The 26,086-nt window shown below is 40.2% G+C and overlaps 1 protein-coding gene across 1 annotated transcript; it reads right to left on the reverse strand.

Moving 5' to 3' along the window:
- Window positions 1-3,415: 3,415 nt before the first annotated feature.
- Window positions 3,416-21,475, reverse strand: Piga (phosphatidylinositol glycan anchor biosynthesis class A). Its single transcript, XM_042680470.1, has 6 exons — window positions 21,415-21,475; window positions 16,279-17,058; window positions 12,316-12,448; window positions 11,251-11,383; window positions 10,888-11,094; window positions 3,416-5,689 (listed from the first exon to the last, which is right to left on the reverse strand). The coding sequence occupies exons 2-6, from the start codon at window positions 16,994-16,996 to the stop codon at window positions 5,423-5,425; spliced, it is 1,458 nt and encodes a 485-aa protein (XP_042536404.1). The 5' UTR covers window positions 16,997-17,058; window positions 21,415-21,475; the 3' UTR covers window positions 3,416-5,422.
- Between the last annotated feature and the right edge of the window lie 4,611 nt (window positions 21,476-26,086).

Below are 26,086 nucleotides of genomic sequence, written 5' to 3' on the forward strand. Positions count from 1 at the left end.
CAGAAGTGGTGCTGTGGCTCATGTGGTAGAGTGCTAGCCTTAAGTAAAAGGAGCTTGGGAGAGTGCCCAGGCCCATATTTCAAGCCCCAGGACTGGCAAAATAAAGTATTATTCTAGGCAGCATCTAATAAAAGGCTTGATTCCCCTCCCAAGTGAGAGAGTGACGGACACAGAAGGTATTAGAAGGACTTCCTGTGACAGTTTCATCCATGACAAGGTCCCACAGCTAGGATCCTTCACAATCAATCACTGGCTTTCATTTTCAAGCATCGGTAAAGATGGTGGCTCTCTGGAAAATGTGGGCTATCCTCGATCATAGCAGAGTGATAACGAAGTGGATGAAACAGCCAAAGATTCCATAAATCAATATTTCCCCTAGATGGACAATATTCTCTTACCAGTGCGCCAACATAAATGAAATTAATTAATCTTTACTCTTCCTCACCAGTAGATGTCTCTTCTTTCATTCTTGGCTATATTAAATTTTCTAAATTTTGAAAATTTTAATGAAATGTAGGCCAAAGGAAAATTGTGAGTGCAAACTAAACAAATCCTAACATTTCATACAAAAATATGGGAGCTTCTACACTCAGGCAAACTAGAATGACTACATCTACCTAAAAACTGTTTTATCAACTATTAAGAAGGCTAATGAAAGCCAGACACTAGTAGATTCTGCCTGTAATCCTACTCAGGAGGCTGATACCTGAGGATCCAAGTTTGAAGCCAGCTCAAGCAGGAAAGTCCATGAAACTCTTATCTCGAATCAAACTACTCAGAAAAAGCTGGGAGTGGAGCTGCAGCTCACAAGTAGAGCCTTAGCCTTCTGCAAAAAGAAGCTCAGGGAAGAAGCACCTAGGCCTCTCATTCAAGCCCCCGGGACCAGCACACACTCAAAAAAAGATGGCTGATTGAGGAGTTGCGGGGGGGGGGGGGGGAGGTGTAAGAAGAGACAAATGGAGAGAGGAAGGGTAGACAAATGCAGTTATAAATACTCAAATGTACATATGTGAAAACGGGACAGGTTGAGGGGGGTGGGTGGTGTTGGGAGAAATAGGAGAGAATGATGCATTTTACTCATTAACTGACATGTTGAAGTGAACCCCCTTTGTACAACTATTTAAAGATAATTTTTAAAAGAAGGCTGACACATGGAAATAGTGTGAGCCATGAGATAGTCTGCCTATTTCACAGTATTGAAGCACTATAAAGACTGTTTCTACTCACAAGGGACAGATAATAACCTATGAAGTTTCTTTCTCTCTTCCTTCCTTCCTTTTTTTTTTTTCCATTGGTTGGTGGTAGGGCCTGAACTCTGGGCCTGGGCACTGTCCCTGAGCTCTTCAGCTCAAGGCTAGTGCTCTACCACTTGAGCCACAGCGCAGCTTTTGGTTTTCTGAGTGGTTTATTGGAGATAAGAGTCTCAGGGACTTTCCGGCCTGGGCTGGCTTTGAACTGTGATCCTCAGATCTCAGCCTCCTGAGTAGCTAGGATTACAGGCCTGAGCCAAAAGCGCCCAGCCCTTCCTTCCATTTTTCCTTCCTTCCTTCCTTTCCTTTTTTTTTGTGCCTGAAATGGATCTTGATCTCAAGGCCTCCACTGCTTGGCCTTTTTGCTCAAGATTGGCACTTGAGCCACTCCTCTGGTTCCAGCTTATTTGGAGATAGGAATCTTGAGGATTTGTCTTCTGGGGCTGACTTCGAACCACAACCCTCGGGTCTCAGTCTCCTAAGTAGCTGGGATTATAGGTATGTGCATGCATGTAAAGTTTCTTTACCAGGCTTATCTAGTAGAACACCAATTTAGGAAAACACATAAATGCAAATATCTTACCTTTTTATTATCATTCTTCAATTATACTGTAAAAGGGTGACTATTAGCTCATGTTGATCAGTGATACAAATTGCTTTATACTATTCAATCATTCTTTGGTCTTAGTTTTCATTTGAAATATGGCTATCCTATGCTATACATACCAAAAAGTTGCTTTAGATGGGTAGCAAGGGTATTTGTGAGATACCATCTTTATGTTTGAACATTATATTTTAGATGGACATGAGAAAGGTTACTGATGTTATCAGCATAGTTGTCTAATATTATTTTTCACAGATAAAAGAATCAATAGTACCTGAGCTTCTCAGCATCCAGCACTATTGACATTTGGGGCCAGATAATTCTGTTGTAGGGAAGTATCAACACTGTAAAATGCTTAGCAGCAACCCTGATCAGTATCTACTCAATACCAATACCATACTCATCCAGTTCCAGATACAGAGAGATCTTCCTTGGGGGAAAAATCCCCTCCCTACTCCCAGTTAAACCTACTGAGCCACAGATTAATATAAATGATGAAGACTAGAATACTGTAGAATATAATACTGTAGAATACAAATCAAATTCTACATTGGGCTTTAATTTGCATAACTGTATGTATTTTGGGCATTTAGTAACATTCTTTTGGGAATGAAGAGACAGAGCCCCTTCAATATATCTCAAAAAGTGACCATCTCCATAATCCCAGTTACTAAGGAAGTGGAGGCAGGAGGGTTATGAATTCAAAGCAAAGTTAGTGAGACCCTATCTCAAATGCCAAATAAAAACAAAAAGATTGGGGCATAGCTCAAGTGGTAGAATGCCCGTCTAGCCTCTGCAAGGCAGTGAGTTAACTCCCAGAACTACAAGAGATTAAAAAAAAGAAAAAAAAAACACCAGCAGGGCACTGGTGGCTCATGCCTGTAATCCTAGCTAATCAGGAGGCTGAGATCTGAGGATCACCGTTCAAAGCTAGCCCAGGCAGGAAAGACTGTGAGACTCTTATCTCCAACAAACCACTAGAAAACCGAAAGTCCAGAAGTGGCGCTGTGGCTCAAGCGGTAGAGCACTAGCCTTGAGCTGAAGAGCTCAGGGACAGCGCCCAGGCCGAGTTCAAGCCCCACAAAAAAAAAAAAAAAAAACCTTGCCAAAGCAAAGCACATGCCAGACCTATGTTAAAAATAAATTCTGTGTAAGCGAAATCAAAACCTAGGAATAATGGTTGCTAACTAAGGGACTAAGAAAGCTGGATATCTGTAAATAAAGTCAAAATCCAATTGCTCTTAAAATATCTAGCAAGGTACAAAGTATAATCATGTATTAATCATCTGTCTTATGTGATAACTCTGCTGCAATAAGAAACAAGGACTACTTTGGACCAGGAAATAAATATCTAATGAAACTTAGTTATTTCTTGAGTTACAAAATATATATTCTTGAAATAAAAAATGACCAAGGTTTTTCATCTGAAGGATATTTGCATTTTACTAACAGATCAAGCAACACATTAAATTATACTGAAAAAAAAGAAGGGACAAGGGAGGGGGATGTCCTTTCACTAGAAACTAATATTCTGTCCACAGAACAAGACCAACTCAAAAACTGTCAAAATGTCATTCTCATCTTTATTTCTGGTCATGAAGCAAGTTTCAACAAACCAATTTTGTATATGTACAACTGTTTGTATCATCAAAAGAAATACAATATATTTTTAATAAACCCCTCATCAATGTTCAGTTCACTTAAATAAACATTAAGTACAAGTGTAGAACAATGTGTTTCCACATACTGACCAGTGCAACACTGACAGTTACATCTAAGGTATCCAGGAAGCCTGAAAAATATCTCTGTAAGACTTCCACCATTTGTTCTAAGAAAAATAATTTTAATGTGTAAATCACACATCTTACATGCAAACACAATTAATTTTCACCTTAAATAAATGACACTGTTAAAGAATTAAACGACAATTTGGAAAAAGTTAACAAGAGAGAAGATAAACAGTGTGCTTCTAAAAACTGCTAAATAGAATAAATAAAACCAAATGTTAACCATTTCTCACCCTACCATGAATATTGGCACTGTTTATGTCACTATTTGAATGTTAGTCTCAATACATAAAAATTCTAATGGGACTGAATGGTTTCTTATCAGTCCATTTTTCTGCAGCAAAAGAATCCCTAAAAGTTGCACTACTGCATTTGTGTTTTCATATAAACAAAACACAAATGCATCTCTTTCCTATCAGTGGCAACCAGGGAATAGGTATGTTAAGATACTTTTGAAAAAGTCAAAAGCTTTGTGAATGCTGCTATTTAGAAAAAATCTTGTAGAGAATCATAATACTGACAGAATCAATCTAGTGCACCCAAGGGTGCCTCCCGGTGCCTTCACAGTCTTCTGCTCAAAAAATTATTCTAGATTTGAAAAGATTACTAATACACACCATGTAGATAACCTGGGGTTCAAAAACCCATGGCTCTGGGAAACACCATAACAAATATCCACCCACAGAGACTGTGTTCCTAACATTTTCACACTCAGTTCACTATAAATGAAGCATTCTAGAGTAACGTCTTTTTTTTTTTTTTTTGCACACTGACAATACTTAGCAGACATCAGCTAGGCCACAGTGGAGGGTAGTGACAGATATCAAAAGGACGGGGTAGCAGCTGGTTTTGAGATGGCACACCTCGTACATTCTGTTCAGAAAACACGAAGGCAGTTTAAAAGGCCTAAATTACGCACTGAAACAGGTGCAGGAATTTCCTGCACTATCAACAGTGATATCGGTCCCTAAAATTTACAAAACAAAATTCTCTTCAGAAATACCACTAAAGACAAAAGCTCTATTTAGGAGAAAGGATACAACAGGATCAAAGGAGTACTCCTGGCATTTCAAGCATGAACATTTTTGGCATGTTGGGTATTTTACCATTTCGTGTCAACTGTGACTACAATGAAGTAAGCCATTCCAATAATAAAGAACAAATGCATCCCTGGTCCTTCATGGCAGGAACTATCTAGCTCAACATATTACACAAAGCAGGTGCTTAATACACACCACCTTACTCAAGAAACCTACCAGTTGGATGTAACACTTACTGAGTGGCCCCAATAAATGTTTAGGAGCATAATCAAAATGTCTAATTAATGTATATGAACATGACTTTAAAAAGTAGTTCACATAATTGTTGTACCTCTCTAAAGAAAACTTGTAAACATCTGGTAAATGTCTATAATTAATGGTAGAACATTAAAAAACTGGCCAAAAAATGCCCAGAAACGTTTGGCCCTTCAGCACCCAAAGCTCCCAAAATAGAAGGTTAAAACATCTCTGCTAGAGGGATTTCAGTACTCTGAAATTTGTCATACCTGAGTGGCTTAACTAGTTTCTCCTAAATTCTAAAGAAGTGCAAGGAGTTTCAACACTCAGGAATTGCATATGGTTTTATCTTTCCTCAAAATAAAACATTGAGTGATATAGAGGTAGCATAACTGACAAAATTAAGTGTAAAACGGATAAACAAACAAACAAAAACAAGGTTATTTTCAACCATCTTAATAGAAGTATTACAAATGTGTACAACTGTAAGAGCCAGGCTGTCTTCTACCTGGTTTTAGACTCCTTCTCTCTCTCACTCCCTTTTTTACTGAGAGGAAACTGATGAGTCCATGCTCCCCCTGGCCCAGTGGCATTTACTGCAACATCAATGATAGAATCCGGAGTTATCCATCTCAGGACAATGAGGAAGAGATAGTTGAATACAGCCAGCAATGCAAAAATGTAGCCTGTTACTGGGCCGCAGTGGGTGATGAGCCTGCCCAGTCGCTTGTCCATTGGAAACACAGCTTCTCCTGCCACCCTCTCATATACCTGGAGGAGAGAAGGCCAAACATGAGTGCTCTGAGCCATCGCACTCCTATGACAAATGTCCGTGTCTGAGAAATACATGCAGACAGAACTCACTCATGTTTGCTGTTGTCATTATAATAATGATACCCTTATTGAACTTAACCATGCTAATCACTGCCATTTAGCTCAATGCTTATCACACTACCTTATTCTGGGCAAAAGAAAAAAAAAAACCTGGGCTACTTGGTGTGCTATATAAGCTACAGTTCTTCTCTCCTTAGAGATTTCCATCTATTACAGCCAAGTACTAGAATAGCAAAGTCTGATTGGCTTGTCAGATCACCATTACAGGGGTCATATTTAATTCAGTAGTTAACTTCAGCAGTGCTCCAGCAAAACTGGCCTTTCCAAATGGCTTGAATGGGCCTGGGAATGTGACTTAGTGGTAGAGTGCTTGCCTAGCATGCATGAAGCCCTGGGTTCAATTCCTCAGTACCACATAAACAGAAAAAGCCAGAAGCGGTGCTGTGGCTCAAGTGGTAGAGTGCTAGCCTTGAGCAAAAGAAGCTCAGGGGCAGTGCCCAGGCCCTGAGTTCAAGACCCAGGACTGACAAAAAAAAAAAAGCAAATAGATTGAATGAGCAAAGAAAACTGTCACCAGCACAATCACGCACAATAAGATGACTACAATCTATTTGGCTTCTGGGGAGATGCTACTGAGCATGGAGGCTCAAACTATACAGAAACACTTCATAGATTACACACAAAAAGGAGAGAATGCCCAAACATGGCAATATAGGTCAAATGTTGGGCAAAAAAATCAAGCTTACTGCTGAAAATTGGCAGATGACCTGCTGAGCACAAGACTCTAAAATATTAAAAAACAAAAGTCTTTAATCCTACTTGCTTACAACACATCAAATGGACCAGCATTGCTGTTGTTTCTTTTTAATAGTATTTGAAGATTACTTGTGCTGCTGAGTCTCATGTTAGGCTTATAGACTATCTCCTTCTGAATTCAAGGAAGTTTCAGCATGCACTGCAAATTTTGTAGATCAGTGACCTCTGAAAGGTACAGGATGTTTTCATCTAGTTCTTCTACCCTGAAGATATTTAAGATACAAACATTGTGAATCAGAATGATGTTGAAGATCATGTGGAGCCTGATGAATTATGCTTACAGCATGAACTCCAATTTAAGTTTGTCAATTTTCTAAGTAACACATTAAACTAAGAGGAGTTGAAAAAGACCAAAATGCCCTAGAGTTTAAGACCAACTCCAACTAACTTGTGCATTTTAAGAGATATAATAATGGACTACTATGAACAGAAAGTGATGATTTGTTACCATTGAGGATTTACTGTTTTCAAAATATAGACTATAAACTGCCAGAATATCAAATCAAAAACTTTTTACTAGTACTTTAAATTATTGCTTTAAAACACAACTAAGAGAAAAGAAATGGCTATAAAAATCCTACTTAACTTTTAATCCAGGGTATTATCACCAAAAGAACCCTGTCCAGCCCAATACTTAAGGCAATAATAATCCAATTTTGACCTCTATTCCTCAAGTGTTACACCAGAATCTCGAGAGTGGTTGAAAGACAAGGAGATAGGAAGATGGAGTTTACAGAGGCTGAAGAGCCTACCCAGTTGATTCTGACATGCATCCCCACAGGTAATCAGTGCTAGAATCGAAATTCCAAAGGAAAAGTTTAGCTACTTATTGCATATGGGGAGAGACACTAGAAGACTTCTTAATAGTCAGTCTCTCATAGACACTGTAGTCAAAAATAATTTGCCTCAGCTGGGTGTCAGAGGCTCACACCTATAATCTCAGCTACTCTGAAGGCTCAGATCTGAGAATGGCAGTTCGAAGTCAGCCGGGACAGGAAAGTCCCCGTGAGACTCTTATCTCCAATTAACCACTCAAAAACCTGAAGGGGCACTGTGGCTCAAGTGGTAGAGTGCTAGTCTTGAGCACACAGAGGCTCTGGGACACCGCCCAGGCCCTGAGTTCAAGCCCCACAACCAAGAAAAAAATAATAATTTGCCCCCCAAGTCCCCCTTTTTAATGGAAATATTGTATCTTCACTTTTAGATAAGAAGATTTTGAACTTAAATTCAAATATAGGTTCATCATGTGTACTGGAACTTTTTAATAAGTAAGCCTACAGTAAAGAAAATGTACTCGTTGGGGCTGGGAAGGTGGCTCAGTGGTAGAGCGCTTGCCTTGCATGCCTGAGGCCCTGGGTTCGATTCCTCAGCACCACATAAGCAAAAAGAAAAAAGCTGGAAGTGGCGCTGTGGCTTAAGTGGTAGAGTGCTAGCCTTGAGCTGAAGAGCTGAGGGACAGTACTCAGGCCCAGAGTTCAGACCCCACGACTGGACCCCCCCCCCAAAAAAAAGAAAGAAAATGTACTTGTTATCTTGCCCATGTAATTGTAACTCCTCTGTACAGTATTCTCACAATAAAAAAAAAAGGCCCAGAAAAACACACACACACATTCTCACAAAAAAAGACCCAGAAACGCGCACACACACACACACACGCGCGCGCGCGAGATTCTTTCCTCGGCTCTAACTTGATTCCTACTCCAGGCTAGAAACTCATTCCTCCACTGAATAGACAGACAGACAGACAGACCACACACACACACACACACACACACACACACACACACACACACACACACACACACACACACACACACACACACACACACACACACACACACACACACACACACACACACACGAGAAATTCTCTCCTTGGCTCTAACTTGATTCCTACTCCAGGCTAGAAACTCATTTGATTCCTACTCTAGGCTAGAAACTCATTCCTCCACTGAATAGACAGACAGACAGACCACACACACACACACACACACACACACACACACACACACACACACACACACACACACACACACACACACACACACACACACACACACACACACACACACACACACACACACACACACACACACACACACACACACACACACACACGAGAAATTCTCTCCTTGGCTCTAACTTGATTCCTACTCCAGGCTAGAAACTCATTCCTCCACTGAATAGACAGACAGACAGACAGACAGACAGACAGACAGACAGACAGACCCCCCCCCCCCACACGAGAAATTCTCTCCTTGGCTCTAACTTGATTCCTACTCCAGGCCAGAAACTCATTCCTCCACTGAATAGACAGACAGACAGACAGACAGACCACACACACACACACACACACACACACACACACACACACACACACACACACACACACACACACACACACACACACACACACACACACACACACACACACACGAGAAATTCTCTCCTTGGCTCTAACTTGATTCCTACTCCAGGCTAGAAACTCATTCCTCCACTGAATAGACAGACAGACAGACAGACAGACAGACAGACAGACAGACAGACCCCCCCCACACACACACACACACACGAGAAATTCTCTCCTTGGCTCTAACTTGATTCCTACTCCAGGCCAGAAACTCATTCCTCCACTGAATAGACAGACAGACAGACAGAACACACACACACACACACACACACACACACACACACACACACACACACACACACACACACACACACACACACACACACACACACACACACACACACACACACACACACACACACACACACACACGAGAAATTCTCTCCTTGGCTCTAACTTGATTCCTACTCCAGGCTAGAAACTCATTCCTCCACTGAATAGACAGACAGACAGACAGACAGACAGACAGACAGACAGACAGACAGACAGACAGACAGACCCCCCCCCACACACACACACACGAGAAATTCTCTCCTTGGCTCTAACTTGATTCCTACTCCAGGCTAGAAACTCATTCCTCCACTGAATAGACTGGTAGTATAATACATTATTCTAAACTACAGCCTTCTCCAGGCTCCATGTGACTGTCTTTCTGTTCAACATTCCTATGTACTAAGAGTAACTGACTTATTTTCATTCAGCTTGTTATGTAGTGACAAGAGGCATGAGGCTAAAAAAGAAGGAACTAAAGGATGAGAACGAGGGAGAAAGAATGAGGTCTCTAAGCCAAAATCAAGCAGCATTTTCTACAACCTCACTTTCCTGCCGTACAGGAAATCTATATCTGTACATGTCCTTTTGAAAATCATCTATTACTGCTTTTTATTTATGATCACATTCATACTTTTTTCACAGACACTTTGAATTCTAACCTGGTCTCACTCAACTCAAAGATGCAAAAAAGCTTTTTTTTCAGAAAGGCATGGTAGTTAGCAAAAGTGCCTCCAGAGTTTTGACAAATAGCTTGAATTAAATACTTACAAGTTATAAAGTTACTGCAATAACCAATACCATGTATTTATCTTATCAGTCATGGGTCTTGAACACAGGGCCTGGGCACTATACCTGAATTTTTTCGCTCAAGGCGAGCACTCTAGCTCTTGGAGTCACAGGGCCACTTCCAGTTTTCTAATGGTTAATTGGAGATGTCTCAGACTTTCCTGCCTGGGATGGCTTCAAACTTGGGATCCTAAGATCTTAGCCTCCTGAGTAGCTAGGATTTCAGGCATGAAACACTAATGCCCAGCTTCCACGTATTTATTAATGGGCCTATATGTTTTAGAATTATAAACAGCCTCAACAAAATTTAAGGGCAGATTTTAATACCAGTTTTGCCTCTAAATGCTATGCTTTCTAGACAATTTTATAACTTCCTAATACCCAATTTAATGAGGGGACTAGACTGTATTACTAGTTTAAGATGTCAGGTACAAGAGTTTGACTAGAAACATTAGCCTAATATATGTGCCAAAAGTAATCCATGATTGATTTCTTTTTATTTGGAAGAAAACTTATAAACTAAATCCAAAATTCAAAGGCTGCCAGGCCTGGTAGCTCAATCCTGCAATCCCAGTATAAAGGACACACAGGTAGGAGGACCACAGTCCCAGACTAACACGAACAAAAAAGTACAAGATCCTTTCTGAAAAATAGCTAAAGCTAAAAGGGATGGGCATGACTCAAATGGTAGAATGCCTGTCTAGCAAGTATAAGGCACTGAGTTTAAAACCTCCCAGTACTATCTAAACACAAGTAACAGGAAATAGCCAACTTCTAGAGGAGAGAAAACAATGTGTGTGAAAAATCAAATGGGAGTTGAGACACAATCATTCCTCAGCATGTCACATACTTTTTCCGTTCTCTCAGCAACATTCCTCCAGGTGTAGAAAGTCTTCACTATGTTATGGATCTGTTCTGGAGACAGCAATGTGCCTGACTTCAGCTGGAAAATAGCTTTTTCCAACCCTTCACACAGAGATTTGACTGAAGGCTCACATAAAATAATAAGATTTTCTGGGAGCACCTCAGGAATTCCACCAACCTTGGTACTTACGACCTTCAAAAGAAAAAAACCAACAAACAAATGAACACATGATCCACCATAATCATACCTCAAGGAAATCAATGAGACCAAGTTTAAAAATTACTGTGGGTGTCACGATTTTATTTTAAAATTCAAATACAGAACCCCAACCATGTAAGCCCTTTTTACCTGTAAACCACAACTGGCTGCTTCCACAATCGCCATGCAGAATGCTTCAGTAAGGGAGGTATTAAGAAAAATGTGTCCTTGAACTAAGACGTTTCTAACATCCTTGTGCTCTAAAGCTCCCAAAAGACGTACCCTGTTTTTTTTTTTCAAATGAGAGGCAAGGAAAGATGTGAAAAATCATTCTACAAAAGACATTTAATTTCCAAATCCAATTTCCTATTTATATTATCCTAAGCTTTTACTGATGCCCAACATATTCCACCTGAAAAGATAAGCATCAGACACTATTATAAGAGAATTAAAATATATACAATTATTTCTTCATTTTGTGTGAATGTACTGGTACTGGGGCTTGAAGCCAGGGCCTGGGCACTTTTTGCTCAAGGCTGGTGCCCTAGCACCTGTGCCATAGTTCTACTTCTGGCTTTTGCTGTGTAATTGGCAATAAGAGTCTCACAAATTTTTCTGCCTAAGCTGGCTTCAATCGGGGATCCTCAGATCTCAGCATTCTGAGTGGCTAGGATTACAAGCATGAGCCAGTGGTGACTGGTCACATAGGTCTAACTTTTGTTACATATGCTAGATTTCACCTTCTCCTAAACTAATTTGCAGTTAATGAAAATATTAATATACTTTCATGATTAATGTTAAAGTATCATTTCTGAACAGGAAAATGGGCCTTTTAAAATTGACACTTCATACCTTCAAGTGTTATCTAAATTATGAAGACCTGTCCAAACATGTAGCATACAGCAATTTATAGATATGTGCATGCTATTTAAATCACAACTCTATATGGCATGAAGTTCGTAAACTTTTTTAATTAAATGTAGTAGGTAGGTTGTTTAGTGCCTTTCACCGTTCTTCCTCTAACTGTTCCCCAAAATCAAATAAATGCTGGGATAATGGAAAAAATGTGAATTCTTTTAACTGTTCTCACCTGAATTCTATTTTCATCTCCCTTATGTGTAGGAGAAACAACATATCTAAGGCAAAACATGAAGTAAAACTAACTATACACAACTGCTGTCTTTTCACCTCTGATAGTATGTAAGCCACTGATACCTGTCATGCAGCTGGTATCTTTCCCGTACTTCTTCCAGAATGATTCTCTTTGGTCCCTCTCCTCCAATTATGAAATTTAAATCTGGATATTTCTGACAGAGTTCAGGTATTATGCCACTAAGCAAATCGGTCCCTAAAAACATAAAGCTGAATGTTAGCAATATTAATATTTAAACTTTAAAAAAAAATATCGGAATTAAGAAGAATGCACTCACTTGTTTAAAAAAGAATCAGCGTCATCAGTTCTGCCCTCTTTTAAGCAGACAAATCATCTCTCTTAAAACTTTTCCTGGAAGAGTAGGATCATCTACAAAATGCCAGTGACCCTTAACAGCTGCAACTTTTTTTGAGACAGAATTTTACTATACAGCCCAAGCTCGCCTCAAAGTGCTAAGATGACAGCCATGGGCCACCAGTTTGAATTACAGTTTTTGAAGATACAAACTTGATATGCATTGTCAAGTATTATGTATCTTCCACGTACCCAAACAATTCTCTTTCAACATACTTGTTTTTAAGTTATTCACTTGTACACATCACCTATTTCTAGAACAGATACCTAAAGAGGTCTAAGGTTTCACTGGTTTTCTCCAAAGTACACAGCGTCTCACTACAAATCTAGGTGTTGTCCTAAGCTTTTTTTGTTCTGTTTTATTAACCAGTGAACCCTTTAATCTTGGTAAAGTCTCCTGGATCTACTAAATGCAGAGACCTATGTACCTAAAGTCCAAAGTTTTTCTCTGCTATAAAATTTCTATTAGTCTATAATTCTATTTCCTGCCATAGGAAAGGGCTATGCAACAAAGTCTAACTGCTGCCTCTACTTTGTTCAAAATGCAGTTTGTACAGAAAATTTTGCAATGAATACTACAGTATTAGCATAATTTAAATAGTGATTCAAACCAGCATTCGCCCATTTCCCCAGAATGGGAATAACTCAGAGCAGCAGGAACTCAACTGTCAGCTCACTATCATCCCTAGGATAAAAGGATGAATACTGGTTCCTCTAAAAAAAATTAAAAGGATTTTTTCTTATAATTTGTAAATGGGACCTCAAGAAATATAAAGAAGATAAATCACACCCTTCCAATTTGAAAAAGTGACTATCCAAAGCAACAGCAATATTGACACTCTGAGAATTTAGTTCAACATTATAAATCATATACATTCAAAAGTAAACAAAATAATTCAGCCAGAACTAAGATTAATTTTTAACAAGTATACACACACTTAAATTGCATTTCTTACATCACTCTTTCCCCAAATTGGTAGATTGATTCTTTCTAAAACAGATGGTAGAAGAATGATACATATAAGGTCATTTTCATTAAATAATTCAAAGTAGAATTCATTACTCAAACTCTGCTGGCATTTTCAAAATGATTGCAAATACTAGAAATAAATTAACATTTAGCTTTTCTAAATTATGAAGGCTTCTTAAAACCTTAGCTATCTTTGTTTCAAGTCTATTAGAAATCAATTGAATTTCCAGATAAACTGGATGGTTGCTTACAATTCTTTGCATCTATTTCTTTTTCTTCCTTTCCTCCTCCTTTCTTGTTCCCTCCTTTTCTAGGAGGCTGGAAGGTGGAACTGGTACTATAGCATGCATAAGTTCTACTAACTGCAGAATACAAACGTTAATTTGTCATCACCACTATTATCAAGAAGCAGGATGTGCCTGCACATACACAAAATACCAGGAAACCCTGACTGAGAGAGGACGCAGAAGCCAACCAGGAAAACTCAACTAAGAGAATTTGGTTTATTCTCTCTTACTTACTCCACTCCAATGGGTCTTTTTGAAACCTGGTTATTCTGTAAGGTACCTGGCATTCGGAGAAGATTTAATAGGCATTTGTGGAGTTTTTGAATTGAGAGCAGAAAAGGGCTATACTTTCATTCCATTGGTGCTTAGCCCAGCTAATTAAAGCATCACATTAGTAAACTGAACAGTTCAGCATTTGTATGAGCGGTAAATGTTTATCCTTGATCACTGCAAGCACATTCTTACCTCATAAAACTAAGCAAAACCAGGCACAGGCAGCTCATGTCTGTAATCCTAGCTACTCAGAAGGCTGAGATTTGAGAATCATAGCTTGACGCTAATCCAGGCAGGAAAAGTGGTTCAAGTAGTAGAGCATCATCCTTGAAGGAAAGGGATAAGGGAGAGTGCCTAGGCCCTGAGTTCAAGCCCTAGCACAAGCACCAAACAAAAAGTAACCTACTTAACAAAGATTAGGCAAAATTTCTAAGCTACAACAAACACATCACCAATATCCCAAGAGGGATCCAGAAAAAAAAGAAAAACAGTCCATTAGCTTCTTTTGATTAAAGAATAGAAACATACCACTGCTTTCACTCCAGCAAATACAGTACAATCTACCAACCTTCACTTAAATGAACTGTTGGGCCAACCTTCCCAAAAGTGAACTATATACTGAGAATAGTCTCTATGGCATACCAATGAACTTCACAATCACCAAGAGTTAGAGGCAACTGCTCAGAAGCCTTAGATGCCAGTTTTACTTGTCACTGAACTAAGATTAACTTTAAAAACTCACATAAACTGAGAGCACGAGTTTTTACAAAAGCTGCCAACTCCAATAAGGTCGCAGAAAAAATTCTTCACACAAGGGGAGCCCTGAGTACAAATGAAAGCAAATTAAAAATTCCAGTACATTGTTGACCGCCTTAGGTTTTCCTCTCATTTAAAAAAAAGCCAAAGGGACAAAGCATAAGTTTGGTGATGGCAATTGTGCAAGATGATATAGCCAAAATCAATGAAACCAGAACTCAAAGCCCAAAGCTCTACATCAAATTACTGATAATTCAGTGTGTGTTAGTAAGAACACTTGAATGGTAAGTTCAAATCTTTAAGATTATGTATTTTTTATACTAATAATAGTTATAATACTATTATACTTCCTAAATGGGTCTGGGCAAAGTCGGTAGGATCTACAGCATTAGGAATGATGGAATGCAGTGCTGCTCTTAGTACAGTATTTTCCTTATTGTATGAGACACAAGCGATGTGGCTAGCATCCAACTTTCAGATGCTATTGTTCCAAATAGCATCTGGAAGACTGCTAGTATGTTTTAAAGAAAGACTGTTAAACACAAATTTTATGGTGTTGCACACCATTCTCATAGTGTTCATTAACGCTGCAGAGGTACTAAAACTATTCTCAGGATTAATGACAAGAACTTGTTGAGTACAACCAAAGTGATGTACTTTATGGGAACCATCACTGACTCTTCAGGAAGTTCCCAGTGTTGCCTAAATTAAAGCAAATGAAAAACTTGAGATACAGAGTTGAGTAACTTGTCTTTGACCACTCAATGGGGACAATCGGGCTCTAACCAGGGCCACCTAATCCTCTTTCCTTCATCACTTACCTGCCATTATATGAGTAACGTCTTATACACAATTTAATGAAACAAGCACACTATTAAACAATAGTGCACACAAAAAGTCCACTGGTTTGGATACTATGTGTAATATATACATATATTAGATAGATGCAAAAGTTATAAAATAAAAACATTCATCAACAGTTGCTTTTCTTATTCATTTTTGTGCTTTGCTTCGTCTTAAAAACATTTCCAATGAAAACACATTATTTTTGCAATCAGAAAGAAAGGCCCTGTCCTTTACTTCTTACCACACATGCCAGGTTGTTTTAATTTTCCTAAAATTCTTATCAATTAAATAGTATCAGGGTATTGCTTTTACTTTCTTAGTAACCACCAAAACACCAAAGGTCGTGGGGCAGCATTCATCATCGTTCTAAAAATTCCTCTTGTAGGAGATGTAGGAGAAATTTGACCTTTCTTTGCTATAATTAAGGTAGAAGCAATTATAAAATCATAAAACAAAATCATTGTATGCAAGTATTCAACAGCTTTTTCTACAAAGAAAAAAGAGAGTCTATAATGCAAATATAGCTATTGTTTCATTACCTTTTCTGTAAACAAGTCTGCTGACAACAACAATAGTTATTATACTACTATGCCTCCTAAATGGGTCTGGAGTGAAGTCAGTAGGATCTACAGCATTAGGAATGACGGACACGATTTCAGGATTCAGTGCTGCTCTTAGTACAGTATTTTCCTTACTAGTGTAAGAGACACAAATGATGTGGTTTGTGTCACAAAGAGACACAGTTAGAAGCTTGTTTGTAAGCACCGAGCTGACATCAGCAAATCCAAAAAGGGAATGATCCGTAAAGACTGTCTGTAGCCCCATTGTCTTGGCGTGGAAGAGAGCATCGTGGGCCATGGCAGAAAAAGAACTATGGGAATGGATTATTGTAATTCTCTCCCGAACAAAAATGTACCTGAGCAATGGCAGACTGTGAAAGAGGGTCGTGGCTGTAGATTGGTTGTACATGACTTTCAGAGGCAAGTAATAAACTTTGAGGCCATTAGTGAGGTAACGGATGCCTTTGCGATCTCCATAAGCATGGGTAACAATTATGACCTTGTGCCCTCTTTCAATTAGGCACTGAGAGAGCTGGTAAATGTGGCTTTCCACGCCTCCCATATTTGGGTAAAAAAAGTCAGACACCATGCATATACTATGTTTACGGGTACTATGGGAGGAAAGGCTTTCAGGGCTAAGTGTGGGGGGTGTGGATGAGTGAGGCAAGTCATGTCCACCTCCTTCTCTAAAGGCCATGCTGAGATGGTTTAGGCATCAGTTCTTAGAGCAAGCCAATTAAGAAATGTGTCCTCTGTTACCTGAAAGACAGAAAAACAAGATCTTAGCTCCAGAGAAACAGCACATTCCATAGTCCAGATCCTGCCCAACAAACTCCTTAAGATTTAATGCATATGCACTGCATCTCATACGTATCACTGAACAGCACCGGATGGCAACCTTGTCACATGCACAGATCCCTTCTCAAAACTCTGACAAGTCATGATCTCTCACTTCCCTAAGATAACCCCTCTGTCATTACCGTGACAGCACTCCAAATCCTAGAAAACATTTTTTTGTCAGTTACGGGGCTTGAAATCTAGGCCTGGGCGCTATCCCTGAGCTCTTCAGCTCAAGGCCAGTGTTCTACCACTTGAGCCACAGCACCACTTCTGGTTTTCTGGTGGTTAATTGGAGATAAAAGGCTCACAGACTTTCCTGCCCTGACTGCTTTTGAACCACGATTCTCAGATCTCAGCCTCCTGAGTAGCTAGGATTACAGGTGTGAGCCACTGGCGCCTGGCTTAGACAACAAATTTTTAACCACGGATTTTCTCTTTAGTCATCTACCTGGAGCCCACCATTTGCCATAAGGGTGTAATTTCTTTCTCTTTCTTTCTATTTAAGTCTTTGCTTGCCACTTATAAAAATAGTTATAGCCCAGCTGCCACTTAAAAAGTTTTAGCCAGGCACTAGTGGTTCACAGCTCTAACAAAAGCTACTCAGAAGGCTGAAATCTAAGGATCCCAGTTTGAAGCCAGCCCAGACATACAAACCCAGGAGACTTATCTCCAGTTAACCAGCAAACCTGCAAGTGAAGATGTGGCTCAACTGGTAGAACATCAGCCTTGAGTATAAAAGCCAAGTGAGAGCATGATACCCTGAGTTCAAGCCCAGTAACAGCACACATACAAAAAAATAATATTCAGTGTTAAAGTAAATTTGTTGGCTTTTCCCAAGAAATAAAAAACAAGCATATAATGAATTCACTTGTTTGACATTTATCACATATCACACAACAAAACTAGATTTTACAATGGCTTAATTAAGCTCTAAAAGTACTAATACAAATAAGTTTTAATGTTATACTACAGTATATATATGTGCATATTTCCCCTATACTATTGTCACTTTATTAAATATTCACTATATATCAGACAGTGTGTGTTAAATTTTTTTCTTTTTCTTTTTTTAACAGTTGTGGGGCTTGAACTCTGGGCCTGGGTGCTGTTCCTGAGTTCTTCAGCTCAAGGGTAGTGCTCTACCACTTTGAGCCCTAGACCCATTTCTGGTTTTCTGGTGGTTAATTGGAGATAAGAGTCTCTTGGACTTTCCTGCCCAGGCTGGCTTTGAACCGCAATCCTCAGTTCTCAGCCTCCTGAATAGCTAGGATTACATTCATGAGCCACTAGCGTCCGGCAAATTTTTTCTGGAATACATTTAAGAATGTTAGAAAGATTTGTCTGTTTTGTTAGTGATCACTCCTGGCCCTTACATTTTAAAATCCCCCCCTCCTTTTTTTTTTTTTTTTGTTGGCCATGGGGCTTGTCCCTGAGCTCTTCAGCTCAAGGTTAGCACCCTAACACTTGAGCCACAGTGCCACTTCCAGTTTTCTGGTGGTTTTATTGGAGATAAGAGTCTCACAGACTTTCCCTCCTGGGCTGGCTTTGAACCATGATCCTCAGATCTCAGCCTGCTGAGTAGCTAGGATTTTAGGCTTGAGCCACCAGTGCCCGGCTCCTCCCCTCCTTTTTTTTTTTTTTTAAGACAAGGTCTAGCTATGTAGCAAAGGTTGGCATTCTCCTGCTTGTCTTTTGAGTTCTAGGATTACAGCTGTGGGCTGCCACAGCTGGGACTCCACTTTACATTAGGACCTGGAATTACCCAAAGAATATAGTAGATATAATGTGCAAATCTTTGGCCTTGGGCGACCCTAAACAAATCTAGCTAATATGCTAGAAGAGAGAGACACTGTAGAAGGTAGATTACTCAGATAACCTGGAGAGATCCAGAGGCCCAGCCATCCCCATATTCTTACCTGAATCCAGTCTCTAAGCAAACTACTAGCTAAATGCAGCCTCCCTAGGCACCACTAGCAAGACTAGCACAATCACTGTCACCTAAAAGAGTCCAGGATAATGAAAAATAATACAATGGCTACTATTTTATACCACTGTTAGGGAGAATTTTATCATATAGAAAGAGATAACTCAAACAGGCTAGAATTTGAATGTAATTATACTGGTCCACTACCTAGTTTTGTAATATACTTTAGGAGCACAGGCTTGCCCATTCATTCATTTGTGTGAATGCCTACTTTTGTGCTACATTGGCTTCCACAGAGACCACATGATCCACAGAGAATAAAATATTTGCCATCTGGCCCTTTACAGAAAGTTCGTTGATTCCTGCTCTAGAGTTAACCACTGATTCAATTAATCTAATAATTTTCTTCTAGCTGGGGTGCTGGTGGCTCACACAAGTAATCCAAGCTATTGAGGAGGAGGATGAGAGCAGAGGATTGTAGTTCAAAGCCAGCCAGGGTAGAAAAGTCTGACAGACTCTATTTTCAATTAACCGGCAAAAATCCAGACTAGAGGCATGGCTCAAGTAAAAGTACTGGCTGTGACCAAGAAAACCAATACACACCCACACCCACACCCACACCAGTTCTGATAGCATTAGCTTTATGGTTTACACTAAACTATACCTGGAGCTACTGTCTTGGAGAACAACTTGATTTCAAGTGTCACACAGAGCTTTTACTCCTTCCTTATTTAAGGACAGTGACATTCCATCCACTCCTTTCACTTTTTTCTTAACCTTTCTTGTAATTAAGTAGGTCTTTTCTCCAGGAATGTTCCTCCTTTCAATGAACAGTTAGAAAATGAAGCCTAAACTCAATATGGGCTAGATTTGGGGCCATTTCCTATATCTCAAATGAGAAATGCTTATCTAATAGGTCCAATGAAGTCCCACCAATGTGAAATCCTCATTCCACACTCAAGACTTTTCACTAAAGAGGCTTTTGGAGAAACTTAACTATACAATGAGAAGCCATCCTTAAGCTCTTAGTTTGAAATTGCACCTGAAAACTCAGAAAATACAAATTAACTGTGTGTGCACAATATTAACTATCAAATCTAACAATTTCATCTACATTTCAGGTATAGTCAAAAATACACCATAAATGTTTATTGATTCAAATGTACTGAATATTGAGATTACTGAAGTTTGCATTTTTAAGTTGCTTAACATTGTCTTGCAGTGTTTTTTCACTTACATTTTCAATTCTATTTAGTTGGGTTGTGTTTGTTTTTGTACCGGTCCTGGAGCCTGAACTCAGGACCTAGGCACTGTCCCTTAGCTTTTTTGTTCAAGAATCGTGCTCAACAACTTGAACCAGAGCTCCACTTCCAGCTTTTTTGATAGTTAATTGGAAATAGGAGTCTCACAGATAGAAAACTCCCAGACTTTCCTGTCCCAGCTGGCTCAGATCTCAGTCTCCTGAGTAGCTAAGAATACAGGCGTGAGCTTCCAGTGACCCGTTTTTATTTAGCTTTAACAGATAAAAGATAACAAAAAATGGAAAGTAATGAATCAAACGTAATTATTGAAAAAAATTTGTCATTAACTTCTAATGCTGTGACAAGCCTGCCAACCATCCTATTATCATTGCTAACAGTTCCAATCTACAGCAAAATCACCCAATCTACAGCAAAATCACCTAAGTTTAAACTTTAAAACTGAAGATAGGCTTAAGAGATCTAGTGAATCACTTGTGCACTTTACTAATGGGAAAGCAGCCAAGTTGAACGAATTTTCTGTCCTAGAACTCCACCCTGACACTTCACGTGGCTAAGTGTCAGAAAAAAAAAGTCTTAAAATTCTCAGTCACGGCCCAAGAGTTCCAAGCAGTCATTATAGGAGTAGAGGCTGTCAAGGAACCTCGGGAAGGAACCACAGGAAGCAAGCACTGGGGCTGAGCGTCAAGACCACCAGCATACCCAATCCCTAGGCGGTCAGGGCTTCACCCGCGCAGAGGTAGCTGGAGAGCGCTTAGGGCCAGGGAGAGGAAGCAAACCCCGGTCAGTCAGCGACCCTATCTGGGATAGGCAAGGTCTGGCCTACGCCCAAAGAGAGAACGAATAAGGTCGAAAAGTCGACCGCAGTTGGGAGCTCGGGGTCCCAGAGGCCCTAGTCCCTCGCTTCACTAACTTCAGCCAACGAACCGGCTCCGGCCGCACTCGACTACCGAGACGCTCCAACCCGACTTCCGGTCCTCAAGCCGGGCCATCTTCACACACCCATAGCCTTCCAGGGTCCTAGTGGAACTCCCCAAACCCGTCCCTCAAGGGCCAAGACTGCCAGAGAGAAGAGACCAAAGGAAGACTTACCGGCAAGTCCCATGGCCGCCAGTGTCCGGACCTCCCGCGGCTGTAGCCAGAGTCCCGCCCCGCTGCTTTAAAGCACCAATCCCGAGCGTCCGCGCCCGAACGCCGCACCCCCGAGACAGCCAATGAGAAAGAGGAATTTGGGTCACGTGCGAGAGCGGCACTCAATCAACCCCACCCTTCAGTGCGGGAGGTAGCTGTAGCGACGGCTAGCGCGAGTCTCCCGAACGCTGCGGAAGGCCGGGAGCATGCGCAGCGTGGTTTCCTAGTTACGGCGTCGCTTTTCAGGAAGCGTTTTCTCGCCCAGCTGTCTTCTGATTGGAGAGATTTCGGTTGTGAAGGCTACGGAAGCCAAGAGGAAGCCAGAGGTTGAGTGGCGTTTTATCTGAGAGGATTCGTTCCTCAGCCGAATGGTACTGGTTCTTACCATTCTGGCAATGTCAGATGAAACAAAATAAATAAAAAGTAAAAGCAAATCAAAACAAATTAAAATGTGAGGCATGAATTTCAGAAAAACATTTTTTAACATTAGTATGCCCCTGATATTAAAGACTTTCCAAAAAACAATATTCAGTTCTGTAAAAACAATGTGCTTTTGAAATTCAAATTTGACTGCCTGGCTTGTATTTTATCTGAAGTTCTGAAGTGAGGAGAAAAAAATCTAAGATCTGACTTGAAATCTCTACTCCTATTCAAACTGGTTCAAGTAGCTGTGGTGGTGCTTGGCTAACAGGCCAAAAAATCATGAGTGGTCTGAAGAATATCCACTTTTTAAAGTTAGTACTTGAAATTTTCCAACTCTGCCATGCACTTTCGTGAACAAACTCCTTTCTGAGCACCATCCCTGCGACCATTGTTATTCCTTTTCAAAGTAAAGCATGCCTATTGATTCCTGAAGACTTCAGCTTTTTTCTCATGCCCTCCTCAAGCCTCCAAAGATGGGTAAATACTTCCATGTCTGTATTTTGATAGCACTATGGCATTAAACATTGGTGCTCCTGATATTGAAAGACTGCAACACCTAAATCAAATGTACTGTCTCTATGGTCTCAAAGAACGAGTCCATGGACACAGAGGAAGAAGTACAACAGCAAAGATTTATTGACAAAAAATGAGAAGCAGAGCTCCTGCTAGATAGGAGGGGTACTAAGAGAGGGTACCACCTGAGGTGCATTGTGCAGGGATTAATAAGGCGTTATAGGACAGCTATGTGCCTGGCCAGATCATTGGATAGCCAGTGGGCCCAGACCCAATCAGAGGCTCCACATAGCCTGCACTGTGTGGTTTAGTCCCTCTGACTGGGTGCCTATTCTAGCCTATCCTTGTGGGGTCCAATCACTTCACTTCTCAAGTCTTTCAGGAGCAATGGTCCATGATGTGATGCCCAGTGGCTGCCATGCACTACTGAGCAAGACCATGATGATGTGATGTCTGGGGTCTGCAACCAGAACTGCTCAAGGTCATGGTGATGGATTCAGAAACGCTATAGGAGGGGCCATTTTCCCTGATTGCTTAGCCAAGCCATTTTTCCACTCTCATTCTAACCTCTGGCCCAAGCACTAAAAAAGTAAATAAATTAGGAGTCTGCCCATCAAAGGTTCACAATCTCATAGGGGTACATGCTTCCATTTATAGTTAAATCTTAAGGAATAATATCTATTTGAGACTAATTTCTAGTAGTCAATAGTTGTAACAGGATTACCAGGTAATTCTAATAATAGTGTAGTGCCTGAATGTGGGCCTCAAAGTATGTCTTTAGAATATTTTCTTAAAATGTACTAAAATTAGACAAAAATACTTATATACACTGATTTCTGATTATACCTAGAATGATATGACAATAATCAGTGCCAAGTGTGGTATTAAATGACCTAAATAGAAAAGATCTGAATCAAGTGTATCATCTTCCCGGGAAATTCAGTTCTTTGTGCATTCATATGTAAATAACATCCCTTTGATAATTCTAAAGTGGAAGTAAATGACATGCATTAAGAGTCTACTGTCTATAGGAAAAGCACAATGAAGAAAATAAAATCTGCCAATCAGCCACACCCCCCAAACAAGATGAAGGCACTTGTAAATGTCTATGATAAGAGGGAGTGGTAAATGTTATAATAGAAATACAATAAAAATACTGGAAGTTTGGAGGCAAAGAGTACGTCTGTCTGCCAGGTAGAAGAATAAGTGTGTCTATAAAGCTCTTGGGAGCAAGGACATCACAAAAGCAAAATAAATGATGTTCACAGACTGATGGGTAACTGTCAATCATGGTTGCATTATTCTAAGAGCAGAAAAAGAACCTGGTTGGGCACTCAGGACCAAGACCTCCTCCCATGGAGGTTCTGCATCCGTCACCATGGCCTTGAGCAGTTGTTCATGCCAGGCCCCAGACATCATGTCATAGCCCATTGGCCCTGAAAGACTTGCATAGGAGTAGTGGGCTGATTGGGCCTGGAAGACTTGCATAGGAGTAGTGGGCTGATGGGCCCTGGAAGACTTGCATAGGAGTAGTGGGTTGATTGGCCCCAGAAAGTGTATATAGGAACAGAAAGAACATCTTGTCAGTGGGGCTAAACGATGCATGGAGAACTGTGCAGGGTGCGTAGAGCCTCTGATTGTATCTGGACACTGATATGGCCTGAGGGCTGCCCAATGATCTTGAGAGTCACGTAGCTCTCTCCTAACTAGCTTAACTAACCTTAATTAACCTTACTAATCCAAGCACAGGCACCCAGGTGATGCTTTCCCTGGGAACCCTCCTGTCTAGCAGGAGCTCTGCATGTCTTTTTTTTTTTTTTCTTCAATAGAACTTTGCTGTTTTGCTTTGTCCCTCTTTGTCTCCCTCTTTGTCTAGGGACCATAAAGACAAAGGACCTGTCTAGGTGTTGTAATCCTTCAGAATCATTTACACAAGGAAGACATGTGGAAAGAAGAATAGCATGTTCTGCAAAAGTTAGAGCAAACTGGTAGACATCCTCCCCAAAGAAAATTGGCTTGATGTTTATTGAGCCTGATTTCTAGCCAATATGACATTTTCAATTAATAGCTCTTAAGTCTTAACACTTCACATTCTGCTTCAAATAGAAAAATAAGAAAAACAGTATAAAAATTTGAGCTGTGACTAAAACAAAACAAAACAAAACAATAAAAAAGATCTAAGCTGGGCACCAGTGGCTCACGCCTGTAATCCTACCTACTCAGAAGGCTGAGATCTGAGGACCGGGGTTCAAAGCCAGCCCAGGCAGGAAAGTCCATGAGACTCTTATCTCCAATAAACCACTAGAACACTGGAAGTTGTGCTCTGGCTCAAGCAGTAGAGTGCTCGCCTTGAGCTGAAAAGTGCAGGGACAGCTCCCAAGCCCAGAGTTCAAGCCCTATGACCGACCAAAAAAAAAAAAATCCATGGTTGGGAATGTAGCTTAGTGGTAGAGTGCTTGCCTAGCATGCATGAAACCCTAGGTTCAATTCCTCAGTACCACATAAACAGAAAAGGCTGGGAATGACGCTGTGGTTCAAGTGGTAGAGTGCTAGCCCTGAGCAAAAGAAGCTCAGGGACAGTTCCCAGGCCCTGAGTTCAAGCCCTAGGACTGGCCAAAAAAAAAAGATCCAAGAAGAAAAAGAACCAAAATGCACAATGATGATCAGGACCAAAGCCACATAGATCCTAGATTCCATATATGGTAGTAGGAATGCATAAAACAGGGTTCATGGGACTCTGTGTGGCTGGGGACAGGAAGTAGCGTCGTGAAAGATAGTCACATTGGTGGCTTTCATTAAACAACTTGCCAAGGAACATCCCTGTCTAATCCCCTTCCACATTGACTCTGGGGTGTGACAATGTGAATTTGCTTGGCCATTGGGACCTCAGTGGATGAGAGACCACAAAGGTTTGGTACTTGTTTATGGATTGGGTCTTGTCCTATTGGAACCATTCCTCTTGAAAGCCAATGGCCATTCTGTGAAAGTAACATGTTAAATGATGAAAAGCCACATGGAGAGAGGCCTTGAAAAATAAGACTTCATCTTGGTGATGCCAGCTATAGGTGAGTACCCCCCCCCCCAATGTAACCACTGGAATAACTTCATTATCTGATTCTGGTTAACCTCTAAAATTAGGATAAATAATAAGTCATTGCTGTCTCAAGACAGTAAATATTAGGGTGGTTTCCGATATTTACCTTTTCTCCAATTATGCCTTTTTTGGAACATCCCTATTTCTAAATTAATTTTTCTCTTTAAAATATTTTCCTTAGCTTGGAGCTAGTATCTCATACCTAATCCTAGCTATTCACATGGCTGATTTGTGATTCACAGTTTGGAGCCAGCCCAGATAGGAAATAACCAAATTACCAGCAAAAAGCTGGAAGAAAAGTCATGATTGCCTGGAGGCTCTAAGTTCAAGCTCAAGTATCATCAAAACAAACAAACCAAAGAAAATGTAAATACATTTTCCTTAGCATACAATATAAAGTGGTAGAGCACCTATCTAGCAAGTTACAAGCCCCACATTCCACATAAAAATAAGCAAATGAAAACTTAAAAACAACAAACAAAAATTTGATCAGGACAAATTCCATCGCAAGAGAGCCCCAACATAGTGAGAAAGAAATATGAGAAGAAATATTTACATAACTGTCTAATAATATATTTGTATAGATCAGATAACACAAAATGC

This window comes from Dipodomys spectabilis, unplaced genomic scaffold, assembly GCF_019054845.1.
Source record: "Dipodomys spectabilis isolate Male_0828 unplaced genomic scaffold, ASM1905484v1 ptg000061l, whole genome shotgun sequence".
NCBI classification, from domain to species: domain Eukaryota; kingdom Metazoa; phylum Chordata; class Mammalia; order Rodentia; family Heteromyidae; genus Dipodomys; species Dipodomys spectabilis.

What these genes read in the sequence shown, in the direction of transcription:
- Piga (XM_042680470.1), bottom strand. Translation starts at nt 16,996, where the DNA reads ATGGCCTTTAGAGAAGGAGGTGGACATGACTTGCCTCACTCATCCACA. An exon ending in CAGACTTGTTTACAGAAAAG is followed by an intron (nt 12,449 to 16,278) that starts GTAATGAAACAA and finishes TTATGTTTTTAG; the next exon opens with GGACCGATTTGCTTAGTGGC. An exon ending in CAGCCAGTTGTGGTTTACAG is followed by an intron (nt 11,095 to 11,250) that starts GTAAAAAGGGCT and finishes TTTCTTTTGAAG; the next exon opens with GTCGTAAGTACCAAGGTTGG.